The sequence below is a fragment of the Mustela lutreola genome, chromosome 1, assembly GCF_030435805.1.
Source record: "Mustela lutreola isolate mMusLut2 chromosome 1, mMusLut2.pri, whole genome shotgun sequence".
NCBI classification, from domain to species: domain Eukaryota; kingdom Metazoa; phylum Chordata; class Mammalia; order Carnivora; family Mustelidae; genus Mustela; species Mustela lutreola.
The window spans coordinates 24,976,175-24,994,388 of NC_081290.1; the positions used below are offsets into that span (position 1 = coordinate 24,976,175).

General features: G+C 48.0%; 1 protein-coding gene across 3 annotated transcripts in view; it reads right to left on the reverse strand.

The window, feature by feature from the left end:
• Positions 1-672: 672 nt before the first annotated feature.
• Positions 673-18,214, reverse strand: part of PDGFRA (platelet derived growth factor receptor alpha) — a 41,241-nt gene continuing 23,699 nt past the window's right edge. For all 3 annotated transcript variants that reach the window (XM_059161173.1, XM_059161180.1, XM_059161191.1), the window contains exons 13-23: positions 16,004-16,108; positions 15,540-15,650; positions 15,185-15,338; positions 14,120-14,286; positions 11,720-11,835; positions 11,290-11,412; positions 10,415-10,526; positions 9,058-9,157; positions 8,831-8,936; positions 6,591-6,832; positions 673-1,422 (exon numbers count right to left, since the gene is read on the reverse strand). In XM_059161173.1, coding sequence (XP_059017156.1) covers positions 1,275-1,422; positions 6,591-6,832; positions 8,831-8,936; positions 9,058-9,157; positions 10,415-10,526; positions 11,290-11,412; positions 11,720-11,835; positions 14,120-14,286; positions 15,185-15,338; positions 15,540-15,650; positions 16,004-16,108 — 1,484 coding nt within the window. In that variant the 3' untranslated portion in view covers positions 673-1,274. The remainder of the gene's footprint in view (positions 1,423-6,590; positions 6,833-8,830; positions 8,937-9,057; positions 9,158-10,414; positions 10,527-11,289; positions 11,413-11,719; positions 11,836-14,119; positions 14,287-15,184; positions 15,339-15,539; positions 15,651-16,003; positions 16,109-18,214) is intronic.

An 18,214-nucleotide genomic window follows, 5' to 3' on the forward strand; every position in this document is an offset into this window, starting at 1 on the left:
CTGGTTACATTTGGGAACCAAGGACCTAAGCTAACACATACGCCTGTGTGTTCTCCCAGCTGAACCAAAGGGGGCCATAGTCAAGGCATCCTTCTGACTCTTCTAGGGTTTGTAAAATTTTTAAAAAATACAGATGCTGGGATGCACCAGAGTCACCAGGCATAAAAATGGCCTCTGCAAATTCAGTCTATTTTGCTGATGATTGTTATTTTCCACTGAGTAATAACATGAGAAGTCACATTAGGCATGGGCTTATGCCTTCATATTGAGAACATTTCGGATTTAGGGGTTTTGTTTCTTTCAAATCCCATCACCTCAGAGGGCGATTAATTGTTTTTAGTACAATGGATTAGGGAACCTATTCAGTCTACAGTTTAAAACACTTGACTTGCTGGAAGACGCTACTTTTACTCTGTTCTCTATGTTCAACTAAATTTAATCCACTAAAGCTATTACCATATTTTCTAGAGAAACATCGGTTATTTGATATAAATGTCAAAAACTGTCAAACTTGTCGCCTACTTAGTAAGAATTTTTTTTTAATTGTGCTTTCTCTATAGGGAAAATGTGTTACACATTTAGCATTACCGATAACAGTAGTATTATAAACGTAGATTACTATATGAAAATGAGCTGGTGGGCTTCTAAATGACCCAAATCTAGTAAACGAGATTGGTTAATTGTTATTCGTTATCTCTTTAACACTAAAAAAAAACAAAAAAAAGTGAAATACTATAGTACCAGTACCTTTTAAGGTTCAAAAGTGGTTTTGCATGTACTTCACAGAGGAGCTCAACAGCAGCTGATACCAGTTTTCAAGCAGAAGTACATGGATGGGACGAGTGGTCTCTTCAGAAGTCCAGAGAAGACAGTTAATACAAACCTAAACACATCCTCCGTTAGACCTATTTACATAATTACAATACTGGAGTTTTCTCACAATCGAAGTTGTTGTGTCTGTTGGAATCTCACCAAATGCCCTTGACACACGGAGTTCACCTTCCGTGGCCTATCGCTTCCTTGTCCATCCATCTCCAGAGTTCACACGCTGCTGAGGTGCTACTGAATCACAGCGAAAAGGCAAGGCAACGAAGTCCATCTCGAAATCTCCTATTCAGCCGTAGTGACCAGGCTCCCTGAGGCCCTTGGCTGGGAACTTCTCTTGACACCTCATCCAAGTCCTCCTCCCAAACTTCTGCATTGCAATAAAGTGGTTTGCTTAAAGGGATCCAAAGTGGCTCCAGGAGTGGAAGGTCCCCGCCGAAATCTCCCAGTCACAGGAAGCTGTCCTCTACCAGGTCTGAGGAGTCTATGCCAATGTCGTCCATCATGTCGATGTCCTCGATGGTTTCGTCCTCTCTCTTGATGAAGGTAGAGCTGCTGGAACCTGTCTCAATAGCGCTCTCTTCGGAGGTCTGCGAGCTGGACGAGGGAGAGGATGGGAAAGGTTAGGCCCACGTGCAGACCCATGAGACTGGGATTGGGTGGCTAGCATGGGTCCCCCAAAGGCAAAGGAGCTCTTCCTGCACGATCTTTTGGCTTTCAACCTCGGGCCATCCGATCTGGCAGGATTCTGCTGCCAAGCCAGGAGGCTACTCATCACACATCACACCACAGTGGGCCCCGGGGCAAAACCCAGATCCCCAGGTCATCTCCACACGTCGGCCCTCCTCCTGTCAAATCTTCCAGCAGAGCTGTGACCATTTCTACGCTCCCTACTCAGTCCTAGTGGAAAAGAAAGCAAGCAGGGCCTGATCAGAAGACAATGAGGGAAGGAAAAGCACAGAGGGAAGAAATCAGCTGCAAACTATAGCTGGGCCAGTCACCTGCTGTCCCTGAAATTTCCCCAGTGTCCAAACAGTGTTCTCAGGATCTCAACCCATGCCCTGGGAATGCCTTCCTCCCTTTCCTCTTTACCCCTCCCCCCACCTCCCCCAGCCCTAGTCTGGAAGTCCCCGTGAAGGTTCTTTACCCTCTAGAGCAGAGGCTGAAAAGGACCGTTCTAGAGCTAGAAAGCCATAGTTCTGGAATGGTCCACCCCACAGCAGCTGTCAAGAGTCCCACCAGTCACTTAACCCCGAGCTTGTGGTTCCCTGGCCTACAGAAAGGGATGTCAACAGCACCTGATGCTATTCCTGTTGTCAGGGCGAATGAAGGTAATAACCATAAAGCACTGAGAACAGTACCTAGAACATACTACGTCTCAGTAAATATTAGCTATTATTATTACTGTCATCACTCGAACTCCTACCTGAAAAGGCCCTGAATAGTAGAAGATATCATGGAGGGTGGCTGGGCAGTTCATTCGTTAGGTTGTCTGCCTTCAGCTCGGGTCATGATCCCAGGGTTCTGGGATCCAGTCTCGCACTGACCTCCCTGCTCGGAGGAAAACCTGCTTCTCCTTCCATTCCCCGCCCCCTGCTGTGTTCCCTCTCTGTGTCTGTCAAATCAGTAATATCTTAAAAAAAAAAAAAAGATATCAGGAAATAGTTAATTTTCTTACATGTGATCATGCTGTTATGCTTTTGTAGGAGTATCCTTATTTGTTTTTTTAAGATTTTAGTTATCTATCTGATGGAGTACGTGTAGGTATGAGTGTGGGGGTGGGTGGGACAGAGGCAGAGAGGGAGAAGCAGGCCCCCCACTGAGCAGGGAGCCCAACATGGGGCTCGATCCCAGGACCGTGGGATCATGACCTGAGCTGAAGGCACACGCTTAACCCAATGAGCCACCCAGGCACCCTGAGAGTATCCTTCTTCTCAGGGAGGTGTTTGCTGGAGTTTCTAATGCTTGAGCAAGGAAAGAAAAAGTATAGGTATATCCGTGTCTGTGGTACACATACATCACATATATACATATATACATAGTATAGATTAGATATATACATACAATAGGCCTTAAGTATACATTATATACTTAGAGAAACCAAATGTTAACAACTACTAAAGCTGAGCGATAGATGTAATCTCTCAATTTTTCTGGACATTTACAATTGGTCACGAAGAGTTTTCGAAAAATAATGCTCCCTCTTCTCTAGCCTGTCATGGTTCCCTGTCTGTGTTCCTGTCTCTGAACCCCTACTGCCTTATCATTTTCTTGCCTGGGATTGCAACAGATCTACATGTGTCTTTTTGCCACCCCACTCCACCCCCGACAGGTTATATGCTGACAGGCAGGCCCATCCGCTCTCCCCACCAGGCTCCAGCAGCATGCTGGACACATCACGTAAGCCTCACTATGGACTGGCCAGCCAGAGCAGGGAGATGCGCACACACACACATACACATACACACACACACACACACACCCCTGCAGTGGCTTTTCTTCCATGAGGACCAGGCTTGACAATCTCTGCCTCGCTCCCCTCCTCTCCAGGTCAGTTCCGTTTCCAGAGAACTGAGCCTGGCCGGTAGGGGCCCATGGGAAAACAGTCTGCTGCCCTCCACCCCAAGGCCACTGCAGCCCAGAGAGCTCTTAGAGCCTGCGGGGTCCTCAAACTGAGGTTTCCTTTCACAACCCCACAGACTGGGCCCTTCCTTGGTCTCTTTTCCGCATTTGTACGCCACCCCCATCCCAAACTGATACCCTGGTCCGGGAGCCTCCCACTGAACCCCAGTCCACTGGGCTGGTCTTGATAATCCCATTGTCCTTACAGCCATTCTCCCTGAGAGGCCAGACAGATCTACTTCCTAGAGCCCCCACCAGTAGCTGGAGGCCTGAGTCAACCTTTGGATACGGACCCCAACTGAATGAGGACATGCCTTTATGAGACTTCTTTGGACACTGTGATTTGGACTAATGGCCCCTCCAGGGGCGACTCGACAGCTGAGTCCCGCAGTGGAGTCACCACACCGTGCGCTGACACTCCTGGGCTTAAGCCTGCTCCTCTCTGCTGCTGCATCTCACAGACAGAGGGCAGGGATGACCATGGAGGATCCTAATGCCAGGCTTCGTGGTGGACCTAGATCTGATGACTGGGCTTACTTCTGATTCCCTTCTTACCGACGGAGCACCCCAACACCCTCTACAGCAAGCAAGGCCCAGTCTTTCTCATGCCCACTCCCCTCCCAAGGGCAAGCCTCCTGAGCCCAAGGAGGGGATTCCACAGGACCACTATGCCTTCCTAGACCCAGAACATCCCAACTCGGGCATCCCCACCCCCAGGATGGACGGAACTGTATACTCCACCCCCCAAATTTACATGTTGAAGCCCTAATCCCCATTGTGATTTTATTTGGAGATAAGGCTTTTTAGGAAGTAATTAAGGTTAAATGAGGTCATTAAAGTGGAGCCCTCACCCTAATGGAGTGGGGTCCTTGTAAGAGGAAGAGACACCCGCAAACCGCAAACAGAAAAAGACCACGTGAGGATATATTAAGACAACGGCCATCTGCAAGCCAAGGAGAGAGGCTTCAGGAAAAACCAAACCTGCCAACACCTTGATCTTGGACTTCCAGCCTCCAGAACAGTGAGAAAACAGATTTCTATTGTTTAAGCCCCCAAATCTATGATAGTGTGTAACAGCAGTCCAAGCCCACCAAGACGCTCCCCAAGCTCAGCCCACCTGTCAGAGCCACAGTTTCACCTGACCTGGGGTAGTCACTTGGGACATACTTTTTACAATTCAAAAATCAAACGTTACCACCCTCGCCAAAGTTCTGATTATCTAAGATGACAACTAGCTATCAGCTAAAATTAGTCTCTCCATGTAATAATAGATGTCAAATTCTGTAGTGCAGTCTCGTGCACCCCCAGAAAAGTTCTGGGCAATTTACCTATGCTACTTATTAATACAACTTCTTAACTCAACTTAGAAGCAAGACCTTTATGTAACTGAAATATTATTCAGAGTCCCTGACATACAAAATAACCAAAATGGATGGCAGATCCGGGGTCAAGTGCTACCACAGATAACCCAAAGCTCAGAGAAACACTTTGCTAGAAGAATATGAATGTATTTTTGTTATTGTCCTCAGCAAAGGTAAATCAGGGCACTCTGCTCAACCTCTCCTATTCTCATAGCACATTTCAAAAACCAAAGAACCCAACTATACTTCTTAAATTACCTGATTCATACCAATAGCAAAGGATGCTAAAATCACAAGGCTCCAAACTAATGTAATGATGCCTCATGCTTCTGCCTAAGTAACTGTACGTAGCAAACCAAATGACAGAGGAAGAAGGGACAAGAGTCTCCTGAATGAAGAGTGGGGGAAAGAAGGGAGAGAGAGACTCATACAAAACTTGGACCTGGAACCAAGGACCACTATGATCACTTTCTCCTGCCTCTGTTCAAGGGCTATGCAAAGACCATGAGGAACTGGGACGCGGTTCTCTATTTGAGACTGTGTAAACTAATGGCTTTAGTCCTAGCTGGGTGTTAGCATCACCTTGTTAATTAATCAGTGGATCCAGGTGATGATCACTGGTGGCCATTCAGGTCACAGAAGGGAAGACAGCTGGACAGTACGTAGTTCCCAATGGCTGTACACACCAGCAGCTTTGAAGCACGCTTGCCCAAACTATGACCTGAGCCACATCAAGGCTCTAGACTACCAGTTGACCCCAAATACAAAAGACAAAGCATGTGACAAGACACACTACAGGATGCACTCAGCAACATTCAGAATGTGGGAACATTACAGGCAGATGCTCCAGTTTCTTCACAAATACCATGCAAGGGGGTAAGAAGGGGCAGGACAAACACACAGAAACATAGCAACTAAATGCCATGTGTCACTCTTGTTTGGTTCTCAGAACAAAACAAATGCAAAACCGTATTTATGAGACAATCGGGGAAATTTGAACACCTGTGATCCTCTTAACAATTCATTGTCAACTGGGGGGAGAGCAAGATAATGATACTGCAGTTCTTTTTAATAACTTAGTAACTCCAGCTGTTTTTTTAAAAATAGAGCCTGTATCTTTTAGAGGCACCATAATGGAGTATTTATGGAGGAAATGATAGGATGTCTGGGATTTCCTTCAAGACAATCAGGAAGAGGAGAAACAGCTCCTTCGGGCAGTCTGGCCATGAGATCATAGATGCTCAAGCTGAGTGAAAGAACTGACAGTTCGCTAGTCGTCTGGAATGGGGCAGGTCAGAAATCTTCCATGATATGAGTTAAAAAGAAGGAAGAAATCAGCCAGGAGGCGCCTGGGCCAGGTTCCCGGAGATTCTAATAACCTGCTGGTCTGGGTGAAGTATGCAGATCAGTTTTCAAGTCTCCCCAGGTGCAGCTGGGGTTCAGATGATGCTAAGATGATGGTAACCATCAGTATCAAACTGCCCAGTCTAGCCTCTCTCGGCTCTCTCCCCCGTCCCAGGATCCATGCAGGAAACATCGGAGGCTTCCAGTATCTCGAGAAATCAGGGCTGCAGTGACTGATCAAACTACCTGGGGACTCGGGTCAGAGACTCTCCCCCTGCCCACTCTCACCTCGCCCAGCCCCATAGGGCCACATTAGGATTGTCTAGGAGGCGTTTACAAGAGGAAGCCGGCCCCTGGGGCCTCTGCAGCAGGGGGTGAACCTCACCAGCAGGTGCCCTGGGGAGCAGAGCGGGGGCGGGGCTCTGCTGGAAGCCCTACCTGTGTCTGTTCCTCTTGCCCAGGTCTTCCTCCTCAGGGACGGGGTCGATGTCGGGCAGGGGGATGATGTAGCCGCTGTCCGCACTCAGCCGCTGCTCGTCCAGGCTGCCCTCCCAGTCCTTCAGCTTGTCCTCCTCGTTTTTGTAGGTGACGCCGATGTAGGCATTGTCGGCGTCCACACGCATGCGTGCCACGGCGGGGTGGTCGCTCTTCAGGAAATCCAGGTGAATCTTCTCGTAACTCTGCAGACATGCATTTCACACGGTTAGCCACGTGCCACGGACCGAACTGCAGAAAGGGCACTCAGATCTTAACTCCCACTTAACCAGGTGTATCTCCAAGCTCCCTCAAAGATAACAGGATTTAGACAACTGAGAGTCTGATGTCAACCCATCTGCAGGTGTGGGCCATGGAGAAAGGGCCATCAATGACAGGGTCATCCTGCAGGAGAGATCTCTCATCCACCTGAAGATACAATGAGCCCGTTCTCTGAGTCGGTAGCTAGAACGGTGTCCCCCAACCATCCCCCGACGCACACACCCACTCCCTTCTCTGAGACTAGCAGGCCCCTTCTGGTCCCCATTACAGTCTCTCTCCAGGGTTTCGATGCATTCCAGCAAGAGGTGACAAGGACTTCCACGGAGAGCACCATCCCTGGAAACTTCCTGATCCTAAATGCTGGAGAAAGATACCTAACTCCAAACTCACAGACCTTTAATTGAAAAAGACCCCATTCTCAACAACAGTTCTAGTCTCTTCCCACCAACACGTCTTAGGAACCCCAGACAGAACTCCTCTGACGGACCTATCCTAATTTCCTTCTGCCTCCTCATGGCCTCACTTCTTGAAGTTGTAACGGACGATGAAATAATCAAAAGATGAAAGTATTTAACTCTCAGTTCAGCACACAACCTCCTAACACGGCTCCTCTTTGAGGAGCAGCAACAAATATGAAAACTACACAGAGTGACTCATCTGACTTGCAGAAATACAGTTTATAATGCAACTGTGGTTCCCTCCCAGCATCTCAGCAGAAGTTGTTTCATTCATTAATATATCCTGCTTGGTTCCATGAAATTATTGTTTGTTCCTCTGAACAATGCTTCCTATTGCACCAAAAAAAACAAAACAAAACAAAACAAAAAACAAATAAATAACAACAACAACAAAAAAAACCCACACACAAACAGCTGGAGCCCCAGATAACAGCTGAGGTTGTTCCTTCTAGTCAGCTGGTAAAAGCTGGTAAAATCCAATTTCACATGGATTTAAGTACATTCAAATGAGCGACAGAATGGCTATGGATGCCCCGAGACTTCTAACTGCACGGTAGCTTCTGAGACTTCTAACTGCTCAGTAGCATCTGGAGAATAAAGTGCTTACAGGTGTTGCACACTTAAGATGAAAGGGGAGCCCTGCAGAAAGGGGAGGGTTTTCAGACATCACTGCTACCAGGGGCCTGGGGAGCGCTCCAGGATAAGCCAGGCCACCGGATCAAACAATCTTTTTCCTCCTCTGAAAATGTCCCTTTAAAACAGTTCTGAGGGGGACGCCTGGGTGGCTCAGTTGGTTGGGCAGCTGCCTTCGGCTCAGGTCATGATCCTGGTGTCCTGGGATCGAGTCCCGCATCGGGCTCCTTGCTCGGCAGGGAGTCTGCTTCTCCCTCTGCCTCTGCCTGCCATTCTGTCTGCCTGTGCTCGCTCTCCCCCCCCCCTCTGATAAATAAATAAAATCTTTAAAAAAAAAAAAAAGTTCTGAGGGGTGCCTGGGTGGCTTAGTGGGTTAAGCCTCTGCCTTTGGCTCAGGTCATGATCCCAGGGTCTTGGGATCGAGTCCCGCATCGGGCTCTCTGCTCCTTGGGGAGCCTGCTTCCTCCTCTCTCTCTGCCTGCCTCTCTGTCTACCTATGATCTCTGTCAAATAAATAAATAAAATATTTAAAACAGTGCTGAAAACAAACTGAGGGTTTTGGAAGGGAGGGGCATGGGGGGTGGGGTGAGCCTGGTGATAGGTATTAAGGAGCGCACATGCATGGAGCACTGGGTGTGGTGCATTAACAATGAATCCCATAACAATGAACAAATACTAAATTTTTAAAAAATATACACATAAAATCTTTTGAAAATAAAATAAATAAAAACAAAACAGTGCTGACAGCGCGACTTGCCACAGAACCACCAGCTACGGACGTCTTCCCTCTGCCGGTTCCTTTCCACCCAACGTGAAGGGGCCCAGACCCACCTTCTTGTATTGTCCAGGCAGCAGATTCTCCACAATCTCACTCAGGTGATAGAAGGAGGGTCTCTTCTCTGGCTCACTGTGCCAGCACTTCACCATGATCTCGTAGCTGCGGGAGCACACAACCCGAGTTGGCTTGTGGAGCAGTGTCAGGGCACCCCTGCCCCCCACAGACCGCCCCCACCCCTCGGGCATGAACACAAGGCCCCCAAACGAGGGAGGGGGCTCACACTTCACTGGTGGCATGGTCAGGCTTGGCCATCCGGTAGCCGCTCTTGATCTTATTGTAGAAAGTCGAATCCACCATCATGCCAGGGTAGGGGGTGCCTCCTGAAAACCGAGGGAAACCACCTGGGTTAGCCAGCACGTGGGACACTGCTGAAACTCTCAGGGTGACACAGAACCTACAGAGAACGCCTGGGGATCCCCCCTTGGAAGTTCTGGTTCTTTCAAGGAAATTAAGCGTGATCGTCCCTTTGACTTCACAGGCTTTCGCAAACCTTGAACATAACTAGGACTGAACGAACGTTGGTCGAGTCCAGACACCTGAGGCACAAATTCTACATCTTTAGAAAGAGCACAAAAGTGTTTTTCAATGTATCTGACTACTGGATCTACAGACACAAAACAAAATAGAGAATCAAGAGAAAATTCGGAACCATGGAAGGAAAAATTCTTTTCACCAAAATATTCAAGTAACTAGAGCCAAAGTCAAAGCGGGGGCTTAAAATATCTAGATAATTTTCTGCTTTTAATAGACTCTAAGACTCCGTGAAGCCCCCCACTGGGATGACCCACAGGGGCATCCAATCAGGGAGAACGGGGCTCAAAAAAGGAGACGAAGAAGAGAGGAAATCCTTTCCTACAGTTCAGGAAACATTTCACTGGGTATGGCCAAGGTCAGATCAAGCTCAGCTTCCTCTCTAAAGCCTTCCAAAACTACCACAGGGCTCCCTTCTTTCTTCCCTTACAAGTTGAAACTGTTTATTGCCACATGGAGGTTTTGCCTCTCCAAAGGAGCTAAGGCCAGTGTCACAAATCACTCCTTCCCCCTCCCTCAGGGCCCTCGCCTGGCAGCGTGGGGTACCTGTATTATTTGGGACCTGGTGACCGGCTCACTAAATGACCAGATGGTCCCTCTCCTCTCCCAGAGCGATGACCAGGAAGGCTAGTCACTCCCATGCCCTCAGCATACTCCTTTTCACCTGAGTCTTGATCACCATGAAGCGACAGAGGTGACTCTCCGCCAGTGAACCTACTTAACCCACAGTCCCACTCAAAAACCAGCTGGGGAGTGGGTGTTCTAAGGAACACTTCCAGTGGGAGAAAGTCACTCTGACACAGCCCAAAGGAGAGGAGGGGCACAGCCCAGGGGTGAAGGTGCGGTCCTCCAAGACTCCCGGCTCAGTCTGCGTGGGTGTACACCAGCCACCGCAACCATGCAATTCGTCATTCAAAGCAGCCGCCGCACCCTTGACTCACAGCGGGCATCTTAGCATCGTTTATACCCTGGAGCTCGGAAAACAGCATTTCCCTTCCAGTGCTGTTGCAAAACCACCCAAATGAGCAGAGATGTCAGGCCCGTACCAAGAGAAAAGATCTCCCAGAGCAGAATGCCGTAAGACCAGACGTCACTCAGTGTGGTGTAGAGATTATCGAAGATGCTCTCGGGGGCCATCCACTTCACGGGGAGGAAGGTCTGCATGGGGAGAGGAAGGAAGTTAAACCCAGTGTCCCCGCTGATGACCCACAGCAGCGGAAATAATAGGGCTTCTCTTTGGACTAATAATAACTTGCACTAACAACCTAGCCCAGGAAATCTTTGTTTCTTGTTTGGCACTCCGCTCCCCACACTATTCTGAGCCTGGCATCTAGTAGGTGCTCAATAAATTATCTAATGAAGGACAGATGGTCGATGTCACCTCTTATGTCCTCCCAACGGAAAGCACCCAAAAATATTAACACTGAATGTTCATCCAAAGCGTAGGAGCCCTGAATGCCATCTGCAGATCTGACACAAGTCAGAGCAGTTCTCTCTGGAAATGAATGCATGTACACAGGCACGTAGGAGCAGTAGCTAACACTTGCTGAGTGCTTGTTGTATACCAGGCACAGTTCTAAGCATCTGACATTTAAGTCACTGAATCACCACGGCAATCCAGGAGACAGGTAGTGTTATCAAGTCACTGCTACTGACAGGGAAAACCAGGGTAAACCAGGGTACAGAACAGGCAAGAGACTTCCCCCTCATCTCCAGGCTACTAAGTGCTCAAGCCAGTAGTCATGCCCAGGCCATCTGGCTACAGAGCCTACGCTTTGCATACTGATTCCCTGGAGCCCGTTCCTGGGTTTCATGGACTCCATGTTAAAAATGCGGACCCTGAGTGGCCAGAAGCGACATCTAGGTCTGGAGACTGAATGAGGAAAGACGAGCATGCCCAGTGAGCGGAGGGATCACGTACGCTGCCTTTAGACACGTAGTTGGAATCATGCATGATGTCTCTGGCCAGACCAAAGTCACAGATCTTCACGATTTTCCCTTGCGCCAAGAGGACATTTCGGGCAGCCAGGTCCCGGTGGACGCACTGTATGGGAAGGGAAAACAACAGTCTGTCCATCTGTCACTAGACAACGTCAGCCCTATGTGACTGGCCACCTTCGGTGGTGCCAGGAGTTGTGTGGCACACTTCACAGAGGGTGTCCCAGCAGAGAGCTCACCTCCTCCAGGCTCTCCCCCCAGCCACTCGCAAGATGGAGGAAGTTCTAGAACAGGGTAGATACCTGATGATACCAAACTCCCCACTATGCTTCAGGGAAAAGGAAGAGAGAAGCAGCCATTGCCACCAGCCTCTTGGAGATCAACAGAGAACTCTGTTCCACGAACACACTCACGTTTTTCGAAGCCAAAAATTCCATTCCTCGCGCAACTTGATAGGTAAAACTCAACAAATCCAACAAAGTAAGGCCTTCTGAGTTATCGTCCGAAAGGAGGTTTTTGACTTCTGAGTCTGCAGAAAAGGAATGAAGGGAGTTGGCCTTAGAGGGCGGCGTGAAACATTCCCCACGGGGACACTCCCATGGTGCTGGGCCACTTAAGGCTTGTCCAGAGAACAGACCTAAGATTTTTTTTTTTTCCTATAGAGTTTCTGGACCTCATGGGCGGGTATGCAAGCCACGCCAAGGTTCTACCATTAAAAAGAAATCTATCTGCAGAAATCTCTCTCTGGTTTACATACACATGTATCCATAAGGACCAGTCTAGTGGGTTCTCACACATCTTGTTGTTTGCCTCCCAAATTTCTTTTTTCAGCCTTAGTTAGCAAGTTACCTCAGCCACCTCACACACACACACACACACACACGCAAAATCTTCCATGATGAATATACATGAGGGCCCTTTGAAAAAGTAGTTTCTAGGAATCCCCCCCACTTTTTTTCCCCTCTTTTTAAAGCCACCTTCACAGCGTTTGGCTCATTTCCTGAATAAAATCCAGCCCCCGTCAGACCAGAGGTAACAATCTTCAAAGGTCAGTGCCAAGGACTTTGCCGTTAGCTCCTTTTGTAACTTGTCCACTTTCCCGAGTCAGTCCCATCTGGAGGAGTCCCAGGGTTTTCGAGGAAGGAGGTAATCTAGGCCAGCCGTTCTCATTTCTTTTTAAAAAATTTTCAGGCGAGTGAAGAGTAGCTGTAGCCATTCATGTTTTTCCAGCCAGCTAGGAGAAGAAGGCCAGCAAGCCGAGGTCTGCCTGCCAGCGGGGCCCGGGCTGAGTATGAATCAGGTTCCCCCGACATCTGGAGCCAGGTCCAGCCTGGGAAGCAATGTCAACTATTTTTAACAACACGGGAGGGGAGAGGAAGCACTGGTTCCGACAGCTCCCATTGGCTCATCTTTTAAAAGGGCTTGGAAGTGTACCCACTTGGCAAAAACAAGTGAGTGGAACTTGGAACCGCGGCAATGGAAAATACTCTTGTGTACCGAGCTTTGCAAAACAAGCACATTCTTTTTTAACAGATTGTACCTTTCACTTAAGAACCCTACAAGCATTCAGAGCATATCGGTGATTTTCAAAATCATTTCCATGGCAGCTCAACACTTTTGTGAATTGACTAATGGGAGGGCTCAGGCCCATAACACTGAATCACAAGATACGTCAACTTCAGACCCAATAGCAGAGTCCTCCCAGCTCCAAGCCCGGGATTAGACAGGAACCCGGGGGGGGGGGGGGGGGGAGGCAGGCTATGCCCCGCCTCCCCTGCACAAGTGGGGTGGTCCATCTGCTTTGGGCATCGGCTAGACTCCCTGGAGTTTATTAATCAATGCAATCCTGCCACATGTTCATCTGTTTCAAAAGACGAGACAGACCTTCCTTCAAACAACAATAGACATACCCAACATCCTCAGCAGAAAAATACAACCTCCAATTGTCTACTTTCCAGTGTCTATCACAAAGTGGGTATTAACACAGCTCACATCAAGGGCTACTGAACTCCTAGGTACTAGAGACTTAGAGAACTTGAGATTTTAAAAATAGTTATTAGGAACCAACAGAGGATAGCTAGCTTTCAATTTTGCAAACAGGGGCGGGGAGGGGGGTGGAATCAGTGATCACCATACTTTCATTAAGAAAAAAAATAAAAAATAAAAAGACACATTAACACCGGGAAAAAGAAGCTAATTATATTAGGATAAACCATTTTTTAAGAGGATTATGTTTAAAGTGTGAAAATACACTGCATTAATTGTTTATTCTTTTTGTCAAGTCACAGGCCATGAACTTCTGCAAGCACATCACAGATCCCTCCCACAGACACGCAGTTAGGGACCACAGGATGGCAGTTCCGCTCACCTTGTCTAATCACCTTCCTCTGAGGTTTCGTTTGTTTTTTAGGGGTTTTTTGTTTTGTTTTGTTTTGTTTTTGTTTTTTTAAGCAGACTCCACAGCCAGCCTGGAGCCCAACACAGGGCTTGATGACAGCTCAGAGATCAAGACCAGGACTGAGATCAAGAATCAGAGGCTTAACCCACTAAGCCACCCCGGCATCCCTTCCTCTGAGTATTTTAAGTGCAGGTTTCCCATGGCTATCTGAAAATAGCGCACTCCTATGAGCAAAGAAGCAATTACTATTTTGTAAAACCCAAAAATCCTTTCCAAACTTCAGCATATGAGAACACGTACCAGTGCATGTCTTTCTATAAAAGCAAAGTGGCAGAAGCCCAGTTTGTGGAGAGCAGGGGAAATCTGGATCGTATTAAACCACCAGCACACCTAAGAATGAACAGTGACCATTTACCTAACACAGATTTCTTCTTGTAGGAGGCTGGGCGATCATACAACGATCTCTGGATGTCCGAGTACTTAGAGACCTCCTTCCTCTCCAGCATGGGGACGTACTGTGTGGTGTCAGCCTGCTTCATGTCCATGTAGTCCCCGTTGTTTTCAAAAGATAAAATAACGTAACTGGAACAACAGAAGAAGAAACCTTGTTCAGGGTGCTGCCCCCCGAGAGTGGCCATTTGACCTTGAAGCAGATGACCAGAGGCTGATGGTAACCAAGGCAGTGCAGTAGGTAAGGGGGCAGGCTCGGGGGCAGGGGGTGGGGAGTGGCGTCAAGCAAAAGCAAAAGCAAAAGCAAAAGCAAAACCAACATGTACCTCCCACGTGAGGCAGTCCAGTGGGTGAGACGTGACCAGTAATCACACACACACTTGGGTCATCTCCACTCAGTGTGCCTGTCTTTATTCTCACTCCGTTTTTCAACTCACCCACCACAAAACCCAGGCTATACAATCCCGGGACTTGGGCAGATGTTTCCTGCCCTCAATAAATTCAGTGTCAATTTGGAGTTCATCGAGTAACTCAGTATCAAGTGAACTTGCGCTTTCTGATCTTACAGAACTGGAAATCCACACACAACTTGACAGCTCCTTGTACGTTCCTGTGCGTGGGATTACTACCACCAGCTTGACCTCTAGGCCCAGGCTCAGTTAAGGGGCAGAATCTCGAAACGTGGGGGTCCTCGGTCAGTTTCTCACAAGATATCAGCAGGCATCCTCCCTGGCCGGAGCCACGTCTTACAGGCCTGAAGTGGACCGAACCTTAACAGCCAAATAGCTCCCAGAATGAGTCCAATGATTCCAACTCTTGCTTCCATTCAAACCTCTCAGCAAGGCCTCCCCGCATGATACCCAGTCCCAAACACCTACAGGCAGGGATGTCCGGGCTGCGTCAGGGGGTGACGGGCAGGGTAGTGGGGCTCTAAGTCTTGCTGGGTCTGCAGACATGGATTCTATGAGAACACGGGCTGTCTCCAGCGGTGAGGCTTGGGACTCTCAGCAACGCGTAACTCTGCACCCACCTCCGCGTGCTGTCATCCGCAGGGTTCAATCCGAAAATGTCCAGCTCCTTCTTTGGCTTCTCCGGGTGGCGGCTCAGGAAGCTATCCCTGTTCTTATGCAAATAGTTGACCAAATCCCCATAGAAGCAGTACTCCGTGATGATGTAAATAGGGCCTGTGGGAACCGAAAGCAGTTAAGCAATAGGCATAAAAATGAAGATATGTTTGCCCCGACACGAGATGATTCTCAAAACGAGGAGCTTCCAACGATTCAGTGGAAGTCAGGCAACTCCGTTCAGGGGACATGTATTTGCTGGCATGTTTGGAGGTAGAGAGTTAAGGACTTATATCCCCCCTCCCAGGTCAGGAAGCCTACCTGACTTGGTACAGGCTCCCAGCAAGTTCACAATGTTCAAATGTGGCCCCAGGTGAGTCATTATCTTCAGTTCCGACATGAGAGCTTGCTTCTCACTGGATCTGGCTGTGGCTGTTGAAGAATCAATCTCCCATCATTTCAAGCCCTTTACCTCCCAGAAAAACCCAGTAACGCGGCCAACCCCACGACCGGATGGCATTTTATTTACCAAAAGTCTAAAAGAGAAACACAGAGTAACTTGGTCTAATAACCCCTAGTCTTCAAGGTAAAAAGAAGTCACCAAAAATAACTCCTGATTTTCCAACATACAGGCAACGAGAATAATCTAAATGACCCAGAAGAAAAAAGAGCCTGAAGACACAGAAAACCTGGAATCGGAAAAAACCAAGATCTGGTCCTTAATGTGGCACACACTGGACTCACTTTGATTTAAAAAAAAAAAAATCCCAGGAAAGGGCACTTACGTTTTAGCATCTTCACGGCTACTTTCATGACAGGCTGGGAGCGGCTTAACCCATAGGCGGTTCCTTCAACCACTTTCCCGAATGCACCAGATCCCAGGATCCGACCTGCGAGCAATCAGAACCATTAACACGGGTGAAATGTAGCGCCATCCCCTTGGTATTATTCAGCACAGTCAGCGGTAGGCTTGCCCGAAAGCGCAGGGCGCCAGTGGGGAGGCGGGGCAGGGAGGGAGGCTGTTCCTCCAGGATGGAGTAACCGTCATGATTCCTGCATGTCAGCAAGTTTGAGACCAGAACAGAGCCCACAGAAGGCAATCAGTGCAACTGCTTTCATCAAATACCATTTGCAAGGGGAAGGGATCCTCGGGCAGGAGTGAGGGCGGCGCATCCTTCCCTGATGTGAGCTTTCTCCCAGCTCTAGTGCGGGGCCAGTCCGCAGGCTCCAAGGCCCGTTTCCTGTGGCTCTCGCCCACACCCCCTGCTTCTCTACCCTTCAGTTCTCCACATGCAGACAGACACATCTTTTGCAGCAGTTAAGTCCTTATCCACTGGAAATCCCTCCGAGACCTCACTGATTCCGAGGCGTGAAGAAGTGAACTTCGGGCTGGTGTCCTTGCCGCTGCTTGTCGGAAGGACCAGGAATGTCACAGGCTACTGCACCCCGGGAGCCACGCTTGGCTCCACGCTGGCGGTGACGTAAGTAAACAGCCGGGGGGAAGACTTGGCTCATAAGGGACTAGCAACCAGCAGTGCGTGTGTGCACATGTGCATGTGGGAGACTGTACCCAGAAACGTATGGCTGCCTTAGGGGAACACATAGGAGCAGAGATACACAGAAATGCCTCTTAGCATGTTAGGGGTGTCACCCTTTTCCCCCACATTTTACTACTTTAAGTTCCTCTGCTCTTTCTGTAAAATCGACAGGGGGTAGGGGTGGTAGGGGTGCAATTGGTGGGAGGAAGAGATGATCAAGCTTCATTTCCAGGTCCAAGTAGTTGACATTGGAAGTAACTAAGACATCGTGTTTGATTTCAGTTTAAGACGACCTAAACTTGCTGCACTTCGGAATAAGACAAGTGGGTCTAGTGTGTTCCCATGGACACAACCTCTAGTCTTTCACTTGTCTTTTTTTTTCTTTAAATTCAATTTAGTTAATATATACTGTATTATTAGTTTCAGAAGTAGAATTTAGTGATCATCAGTTGCAAGTAACACCCAGTGCTCCTTGTATCAAGTGCCCTCCTTAATCCCCATCACCCAACTACCCTACCCTATGCTCCTACCTACCTCCCCGGCCCAGAAACCTTGGTTTTTTTCCTTACAGCTAAGAGTCTCTTATGGTTTGCCTCTTTCTCTGTTTTCATCGTATTTTCCCTTTGCTTCCCCCATCCCCCATGGTTATCTGCTTTTTGTCTTTGTTTTCATTCATCCATGATGTGATTTTAAAAAGAAATTCCTTGAACTAATTCACGTACTCGGTTCTCAGCCCTAGACTGAAATATCTGAAAAGTTTGCGATAAGTTGGCTTGATTCTTTTTACATGTTTTGCTTTGGAAAAGTACTGTGCTTTGGAAAGTGCTTTGGAAAGTACCTGTGTTTTTATATCCTATATACATTTCTAAAGAAGCTGTGTTTTTATATTCTATATACATTTCTAAAGAAGCATCTAATACATCCTCAGACTGGGCTAGATTAAAATACCCTGTGTGGTTGTCCTCATTCAATTCTTGTCTGTTCCTTTTCAGTCACATAAATTCATCTCATCAATTCGGGTCACTCCCAAAGCCAAGCCATCTCAACGACTCTCTTTGGCAGGACATTCTCACATTCTCCTCTCCTTTTTACATTCCAGCCCACGTAGAATTTTCTTTAACCATAATCTGTTATAGACCAAGATTTTTATTTTTTTTTATGTTTTTATTTTTTTAAGATTTTTATTTATTTATTTGAAAGAGCGCACAAGCAGGGGGAAAGGGCAGAGGGACATGAAGGCTCCCTGCCGAGGGCGGAGCCTGATGCGGGACTCGATCCCAGGACCCCGAGATCATGGTCTGAGCCGAAATCAGAGATGTTTACCTGACTGAGCCACCTGGGTGCCCCTGGAACGAGATTTTTTTAATAAAAACCACGGCAGTGATATAATTCATTCATTTTCAAGACAGAAAAATATTTCTGAAAGCCAATTTCTATTACCTAGCTCTAACTGAGTGG